A 9,121-nucleotide genomic window follows, 5' to 3' on the forward strand; every position below is an offset into this window, starting at 1 on the left:
CACCTGGATATGGCAGGGCTGCATGGGATATCTTATGTCAGCTGAGGAGTACAGGCGCTTAGAGAAGATACTCCTTGTGGCCTGTATCTACCCGTCCACTTTTTCGGAGGTGGCAGGATCTCGAGTAGATTAATGGTTTGCAGTAACTAAATCAGTCCTGGGTGTGGATACTGGGAAGGCCCACTGTGGGTGTGAGTGGCACCAACTGAAAGGCCTGTAGCCGGAGCGGAACAAAAGGGAGAGAGAGGCTGCTACTTTGCTGCTTCCTGCCTGCCCTGCCTTGGATTGTTTGTCTTTTGCCATGCCCCTCCACCTGCCTCCCTGCCTTGGAGCCAGCTGGCTATGCACTGAACCCTCCACACACTGTGAGCTAAAATAAACCTTTCTTCCTTTAACTTGTGAGTGTTGGGTATTTTGTCCCAGCAACAAGGAAGTGACTAAAGCATTTACGATCTAAGGAGAAATCTTAAGTCTCAGAACTACAGAACTTTTTCATTCAGACACTCCAGAACACAGCCAAGTTTAACAATCTCAGCTTCCTTTCTCATAAAATGGGAATAAATATTGTATATAACAACTTCACAGGGTCACTGTAAGGAGCAGCTGAGTTTTTAAGTAGAACAGTCTCGGGCTGCATAACTGTTAGTAATTCTTATTCTCTGAGCTCAACTTAGTAACTCACTCAAGACCATGTGCATGGCAAAGTGCTGGATATTGGGTGCATGTCATCTCCAGGGCAGCCTGCTCATGCAGCATGGGTGTTGCCTCCAACTCCCAGAGAATCATTCCGTTTCTAACAACAAGGCAGAAGAGATGTGGTAAGTTGTCTAAATTGACATGTCATGAAGAAAATGGACCCCCTGTGTCTGACCGTCACTTAAAAGGAGAACAAGCAAAGGGCAGCGAGGGCACAGGGACAGAACATTTGGGGAGGAATCTGTAGCTTTAGTGAATTTGGCTTGTTCCCACTGACCTCCCCTCTCCTAGGGAAAAAAAGGTCACTTACCTAGCACAGGGCTGAAGCATTTTCAGTGCAGTGAACCAAACCGTCTCACAGCTCTGAGCTCTGCGTTGGAGAACACAGGCAGGCATGGAAACGCATCCATTCGGCTCTGCTCCACGAACACTTTATTTATGGACACTGAAATTTGAATTGCGTGTAATTTTCATGTATCACTAAGTATTATTCTGATTTTTTCCTAGCTATTTAAAAATGTAAAAGCTATTCATAGCTCGGAAAGGGTACAGATACAGGCACCAGAATAGAGCTGGTTTGAAAGCCAAAGTTTGTCAGTCCTGATTTTGAACACTAAACTATGTCAGGCCTGTGAAGCTAGGTGGCTGTTTGATCTGAATAATTTCTCTGACATCTCTAAACCTCAGTTTCCTAATACTATAGAGAAACAAGAGATTTCTCCTAAAGGGTCCCCAAGGTTCCTTTTAGTTCTGGAAGGCCAAGCAACGTGGTTGTTCTGTGATTTTATCATCACACAGACATGGAATTCTTGTCCCGGCAGCGTCTGACTTGCTAAGGGGTGCTGGAACGGTTGAGAACCCACTGCCTCAGCCATCTCGTTTGTAAAGTGAGGATTAGGTAATGTCAGCTTTAAGATTGCTCTGTAAGTGTTATGATACTTGAGAGCACTTTTACTCATGCATCCAATAAGCAATTTTTGGACTTAATATGCACTCAGAAATACTATTATATTTTACTATTTTTCTTAACTACCGCGCCCCAAAAAACTGAGCCAGGCATGGTGACACACACCTGTAATCCCAGCACACTGGGAGGCTGAGGCAGGAGGATCAAAAGTTGGAGCATAGCCTGGGCAAATTAGCAAGACCCTATCTCAACAACAAGGAAGCAACCCCATGCCCCGAAAAAGCTACATTCTAATTAAAATGATAATTCAATAAGACAGTTTCTGTGTACTTACAGACTAGGGAATTTTTTTCACTGCTCAGTGGGAAAAGGCTGGTCTAATCAGGGGGAAGGGACCAAAATCCTGTCATCTGTGTCCACTGCAGTTACCTTCTTTCACCTGTGATGAAAGCAAGGAACAGATTTTGATGAATTAACTTCGCATGTCTGGTTATAGCTCTCTTCCTCCACCCTGTGGCAGAGAGTCATTGGTAAAACACTAAGAAGAGGTCCTGAATTTTTCTTCTTTTAATCATTATTTTTTTATAATGTCCTCTAGCAGTAGAGCAAGATATCATTTTAAACTCATTCCCCTTTGATTCTCTGTCTCACCGTTTTCAAGGCCGGCAGTGGGTAGATCACCATTTAGCCGAGTGGCTGCCAACAAGCGGGTATTAAGAAGTGCCAGAAGCCGGAGCAGCGGGAGCGGATCAGTTACCTGCACAGGTGGTTATTAAAAGTGTTGTCCCGCAGCCTCATTAAAAAGCAATGCAGCATTTACTAAATATTAGAGCATGTCAGGAGCACCGTTTAAGTGTGGGAAGGAGATCAGTTTCTTTTGTAATTGTGTGCACAGGCATGAACACTCTCTTTGGAACACTTAATTCTGTGTCCGAGTTTAAAGCAGCTGTGATGGTTTCTATTCAGAAATAGAATCAGAAGGAGATGGGGAATAGATGTCAGCCACTGCGTGAGTCAAGAAGAAACTGTCCTCAGACACTTCGATAAGGATGAAAGGGTCCAGCAGCTCGCAAGACTCTGTGGAAGACTCTTCTGTTCCCTTCTGTCCAATGCCATGGTTTCGGTGGCTGAAGTTTTGTTCCTGCCTCGTCTTCTCTGTGCATCCCCTGCCCCTTCCGGCTGCCTCCTCAGCTGGACAGGGAAGAGGGGTAATTAATGGCAGGGCGGGGTCAGCACATAGCACAGCCGGGTGGGGTGCACAGAGGACCGGGTGACAGGGCCAGGGAGCGGCTGGCCCGAGGCCGGTTCACTAGCTCACCTGGCTTCTTCACTCAGTCTGACTGACTCGGGCCTAGGCCTGTCTCTGTTCCTGACCGTAGCTCTGGGTGTTCCCCAGGACTCTGTCCTGCTGCTCCGGCTGGGGCCCTCCCTTGCCTTCCCTCCCTCTTCCAGCTCCCCCGCTTCTTGTGTTCCCCTCCTCTCCTGTCTCTTCCTGTCCTGCTGCTCCCCTTCTCGTCCCCTCCTTCCCCACCACCCCTCCGCCACTCTTGCTGCACTTCTCCTATCTCCAGATCCCGAGCTGACCTCTGCTGCCGGGCATCGCTTTGTTTTTGTGCTGATCGGTCTTCCTCGTGTCTTGTCCTCTGTCTCTCTCCTGCATCTTTCCTTCCTGCAGGACTCTCCTGCCATGTACTTTTCTTGCCTCTCCGCACCTTGCTCTCGCTCTCCCTCCACCCACTTCCTTCCGGCCTCTGTGTCTGGACGCCTGTCGTTCTGTCTCTCTGCCCTTCTCTCCTGCGCATCAGGTTTCTATCTGGCCATCTTACCTCTGTTCATCATCTATTTCTCCTCATAGCCCTATTCCTTTGCTTTATATTTGAGCTTTAGAGTCTCCTCACATATCGTTTCATTCTGAACATGCTGGAATATGCTTAATAATTAAGGCTGTAATTAAAGTGTAAGAGCGAGTATAATTAAAATGCGTTTTAGTGGATCCTGGAATGATGAAGCAATTAGGCGTTTTGACACGGGACTGAAGGAGCAGCTGGGGGGAAAGGATGTGTTTTCCTAGGGAGCAGCTTGCTGCCCACTCTTCCCCTGACCTGGCCCACTGGCCCTACCTGGGGTGAGGCCTCTCAGGCCTGAGACTCAAGCAGCTGTGAGGCAGGAGGCGTGGCAGCAGCTGCAGTCCTCTGTAGGCCACCAGTGCAGAGCCAGCTGCTGCAGGCCCTCCGGAGACAGAGGCCAAGACTCAAGCCCTTGGAGCTCCCTCCCAAACAGTCGGTTCTCATGTCAGCTCCAGCACTGACGGTTTCTGTGTCAGCCCTGGTAGGAGAGGGGGCGCTTAGGCCAGCTAGGGGATCAGAGGATACGGACCCGCGTCTCTCTTCCTGGACACACTTCTCATGGTAGCTCGTCTGTCAGCACATACAGAGAAGGCAACGGGGGTGGTAAGACAGAGCAAGTTTCCCAAAGTGAAGCGTCTTTTCAGTGCGGAAGGGGGACACGGCGCGAAGCCGTGCAGCAGAGCATAGTCTGTGTTCTGGATGTGGGAGCACAGAGTGCTCTAGAAGCTGATTCAGCAAGCCCCTGCTTTAATTGGGCCTTCGGAAGGCGGTACAGAGGAAGGCATGTAATATCCAAGTGCTCGTGAATGTGGCTATCAGCCGCAAGCAAGGGCAGCAGCAGGGGTTGGGCTCCCCACAAGGCCCAGCTTGACTAGATGGGCATCGATTCCCAAGTCAGTCCTGCCCTACGCCTTGGGAAAACTGATGTTAAGTCAGATACTGAAAAAGCTGTTAGCGAAGGAACTGGATTATTCAGCCAGAAGAGCAATCATTTTAAGTTATTCCAAAACAGGTGTCGAATGTTCATGTTCATGTCCCCCTTGTGCCGTCTTTTCCAGAAACATGGGAAACTAGGAAGAGAGCAGGGGAAGGGGTTGCCTGGGCAGGGAATTAAAGTGTGTTATGTGCATGTGCACGGCTGCCAGAATGAAACCCACTCATCTGCACACCCAATATGCAGCAGTTAAAAAATGTGGGGGAAAGAGGTACGGAGCTTGCTCACCCCTGCACTAGATGAGAAGTTAGGCAAGGCTGACCGACCCCTTCTCAGAGTGGGCAGGAAGCAGGATAAAACTAAACTCAGAAAGAGCAGGAGGTGAGATGGGGCCAAACTTGGGAGCAGTACTGCAGCTGCTGTGCGTTAGGACCGGAGGTTGCTCCGAAGAGAACGGGAGAAGGGGAAGAGCCTGTGCCGCCCTAGCTGAGACCTCTGCTCATGTCTCTGTCACCGAGGTGGACCAGCCTGCAGATTAACGTCTGGGTCCCTCAGCCTCCTACCTAACACCTGCCAACCATCCAGGCCCCTGTCCTGCTTTTCAGCCTCCGGGACATTGCCTAAAACCTCACCCAATGAATCAGAATCCACACTGAGGGTATCAATGAAACAGTGAGCCTTTACATCCATGTTAGTTATCTATCCACGAGTATAACAAATTATACCAGAACTCAGGGCATGGGATGTAACTCAGTGGTAGAGCACTTGCCTAGCATGTACAAAGCCCCGAGTTCAGCTGATCAACTGAGTGATCCCGCCGCCTGCCCTTGTATATAATCGTACCCCTAGCGCAACCGGGCCCCAGTGCCTGGGTTCTGAGGGGTGGGAGTATGGCAAAGGTGATGGATGTCACTTGTGAGACCAGGTAACAAAAGCCTGTGGCTCTGTCTTGCTCCCTTTGCTTCATTTGTTCACTCTGCTGATGCCAGCGGCCACACTGCGAGCTAACCCCGAACATTACAAAAAGAAAACAGGAAAAGCCCCCTCTCCCCACCAAAAAAAAATTCCACAGCATTACAAAAGGAATACTTATGCCAGTGTCTGCAGCTGGGAATGGAGTGTGGTCTAGCCGGGTCCTCCCACTCAGGTCTCTCACAAGGCCGTGTCCAGGTGTCAGCAGGGCTGAGGACATCTCTGGGCCTGGCTAGGGAAGAACTCGCCTCAGCACGCCCATCCTCAGGTCACTCGACTGATGGCCTCGCTCCTTGCTGGCCCTTGGCCAGAGGCTGCCCTCAGATCCCTGCCAATGGGCTTGTCCAGAGGGCAGCTCGCAGTGTGGCCGTTGGCATCAGCAGAGTGAACAAATGAAGCAAAGGGAGCAAGACAGAGGCACAGGCTTTTGTTACCTGGTCTCAGAACTGACATCCATCACCTTGGCCATACTCCCACCCCTCAGAACCCAGGCACTGGGGCCCACTCAGGCCCACTGGGTCACACTCAGGGGGTACGATTATAAACAAGGGCAGGAGGCGGGATCATTTATTTTAGAAGCAGCCTACCACCTTTAACAGGAACCTGCTAATGTGACGCAGTCCAGCACTGAAATGACAGGCACGGGCTTTTGCCATTCACAGAGTGCTTTCCCAGATATCGTCTCATTTGCTAATCACTACAAATTATGGTATCGGCTGTGCCGTCTTCACTTTACAGATAAGAAACTGGACTGGCACACCCTTCAGGTCCCGCCTCTGCCGCTTGCCACCCTTGTGACCACAGGAGAGCTGTTTCGCTTCTCCGGGCTTCACTTGCCTCCTTTGGAAAAGAGAGGCTCTAGGACTGGCGCATAGTCTTGTAGAGATTCGTCTGCTACACATGCACTGCTTGGCATTATGCCTGTCGTGCATAAGCACTTAATGGATATGAGTTCCGAGGAAGATGATGAGAGTATGTATGGGAATAAAGAAATTTTGGCTGAAAGAAATTAAATAACTCGTCCAAAACTATGCAAAACAAATACACTGCAGGCAATGAGGATTTTAGGATTTAACAACATCCCCACTTCTCGGGTCGCTGCTTCCAGAGGGGCCTTTGTCAGGTGCTTGTGTAAACCAGCCACAAGGAAGCCTCAGCCCAAAACCGTGCCCACTGCCTCCTTCACAGCTGCCCAGTGGGCTCCTGGTCCCAGGAGAGCCCGCGCTGCCTCGCCTCTTCAACTGAGCCACCGCTGCCTCACTGACCTTGGTCTCCGTGAGCAAAGAAAGCTGACCAAACACCTTCTCCGTTACACTCTGGTGAAACAGCTTCTCCAGTGCCTATATTGCAACGTCTTTGTTTATTAGGAAGTTTGTCTTGCTAAGTGGACAAATGCACAGGAAATGATCTTAGCTGAGACAGTTCCATCTCATTGTTCCTAGAGGGTTGTTCACTCTGAGAGAACAGGGAAGAAATGCACGGACTAGAAAGGCCATCCCCGGGCGACATGTTTGGATAAGGGGCCCGGCCCACAAATACTGCACGTCCACCAGGAACAGCAGGAGCGTCAACAGACACTGCTGAGCTCATGTTCAGTGCCTGTTCCCTTTCTGGAGAGTGAGGAGGAAGGAGAACAGAGCACACGGGGTGTTGTCAGGGTCCCCAGCGCAGTGGGCTGCTGAGCACAGAGCAGATTCTCAGTTTCATGTCGGGTCAGATCACAGCTTGGATCCCTGCCTTCCAAGAGGTCTTCGAGACAGGTGATTTCTGGGACGGGCTACAACCACAGTAAGCCCACTTCACTGGATTATTAGCAGATATTTCCATTTCTATTAGTAAAAAGCATTGATTTCCCTCATGCAAGTCCCTTACTTTATCTGTTATATTGGGTCACAACTTGAACACATGTTGTGGTGCAATCTTTCCCGTTAATGATGTTGATTAGAACTTAGGCTTAACTCATCTCCTAGTGAAAGGTTATAGGTAGCTTAACCCACACGTTCTCAGGCCTTACCCCAGTGTCCCATGTCACTCCCACGCCCACACTCATAGGGACGTGTCATTCTCATTTTTCCCAGAAGGTTTTTTCTTTGTGCACTCTGAGTGCTCTGGGATAAGGCCAGTTCGGAAGATTTTCCCATTCCAATTCACTGGACAGTTTTTCTTTGTGTGTACTGTAATCTTAAAGGAAGCTCAGCCTCATTTTTTAAGTGCCAAAGAGACACAGGCAGTGTCTTTACACACTAGATAATTGAAGTGAAAAAAAGAGAAAAAATAAATTTGTCATCAAAGTATATGTAAAAGGCCACAGTGAGATCATAAACAACTGAAACCATATAGTAATTACATTGGGTTGGACGAGCCATTTCAGGTCCTAGGAAACCTGACAGTTTCATCCGGTGACTGTCTGTCCTTCTGCCTTCCAGGAACCAATGTCCAGGAGGCTCAGAACATACTCAACAACAGTGGGCTGCCCATTACCTCGGCTGTGGACCTGGAGGACGCGGCCAAGAAGGCTGTGGCCAGCGTGGGAAAGAAGTGATGTCTTCTGCCTGCTCCTGCTGGGGCTGTTTTCCCAATGGCTCCCTCATTGTGAAGAAGAAGGAGAAGCAAAAACGGTTCTCTCACTGGGAGAAAATGGGGGAGGACCTGAACAAGAATCACTGTGTGGAAAATCTTAGATCTGTGTCTTCTTAGATAAATTATCCAGACAGCCTAGTCTGATTTTCCTTATATAGTCTCTGTTTGCAAGCTTTTGCCAACTTTGGGGAGCTGTCTCTGGCCCAATAATGTGCATATATACGAAAATTTAATTAAGGCAAGCCTCGGATCGTTGAGAAGAATGTTGGTGAATATTTACCCCATAGTAAAAAAAACCACGAGCCATAAACACCTCAAATAGGATTCCATTTAACATATTAACTATCAAAAGGGCAGAGCTAAGACATTCAAGCAAATAGTTATTACACACTGTGGCAGTTTTTATAAGTTTCTAATTCCAACACATCTTTAGAAAAATTATGAATATTCTAAAATATATTTTACAGTGCAAGTTCTACATTAATATACCATACACATATTTTACCACTTGCCTTAATATTGAATATTGTTTACTTCAAATTAAAAGTACAGCCAGCAGCCTTATTTGTGATTTTGTAGTAGGTTTCATTTTAATTTCAATACTGGTAAGTGCTGATTCTTATGGACATCTCTATAATTAAGTCACTTCAAAATGAGACACCTCCAAAGATGGAATTATGTCAAGAATATCATTTCTCCTTACTGACTGTCACCTCCAAGATTTACCAGTTTGCAGCAGAAAAATGGGAAGAGGTACTTTTGAAGTGAATGTGGCCTTTCACCGTTATAGCCATTTTTGTTGAAAATTTATAGGTTTCTATTTAAATTTTGGTAAAATTTTTATCTTTATGCAAATTTAAATAAAATCGTATGTTTTGTAAGCACTAAGATACATGTGTGTTTCTCATTTTAGTCAATTTTATTTCTTCGACCAGTTTTTAAAATAAAATACTAGCCTTCATGCCTTAGGCGTAGCTCAAAAATGGGAAAATCTCAATTGTCCAAGGTTTTCCCACTTCTGTTCACCTTTATCAGATAAGCGTTTCTGTGGTAAAGATGATTCAGTGAAACAGTGAAAATGATGTACGGAACAGATGCCCAGGAAACCGTGTCAGATGTTAGCGAGTGAAAGGGCGCGGTCTGCACTGTCCTCAGGCAGAACACTGCTCCTCTGTCTCTCCACTT

The 9,121-nt window shown here is 47.7% G+C and overlaps 1 protein-coding gene across 1 annotated transcript in view; it reads left to right on the plus strand.

Annotated features, from left to right (window-relative positions):
* The window catches only part of Suclg2 (succinate-CoA ligase, GDP-forming, beta subunit), a 260,864-nt gene extending 252,036 nt beyond the window's left edge, over positions 1–8,828 (plus strand). Inside the window, exon 11 of the mRNA XM_005383819.2 lies at positions 7,783–8,828. Within this exon, the coding sequence (XP_005383876.1) occupies positions 7,783–7,898 (116 nt within the window). The 3' untranslated portion in view covers positions 7,899–8,828. The remainder of the gene's footprint in view (positions 1–7,782) is intronic.
* Positions 8,829–9,121: the final 293 nt, after the last annotated feature.

The sequence above is a fragment of the Chinchilla lanigera genome, unplaced genomic scaffold, assembly GCF_000276665.1.
Source record: "Chinchilla lanigera isolate Chin_1 unplaced genomic scaffold, ChiLan1.0 scaffold00020, whole genome shotgun sequence".
In the NCBI taxonomy this organism is placed as follows: Eukaryota; Metazoa; Chordata; class Mammalia; order Rodentia; family Chinchillidae; genus Chinchilla; species Chinchilla lanigera.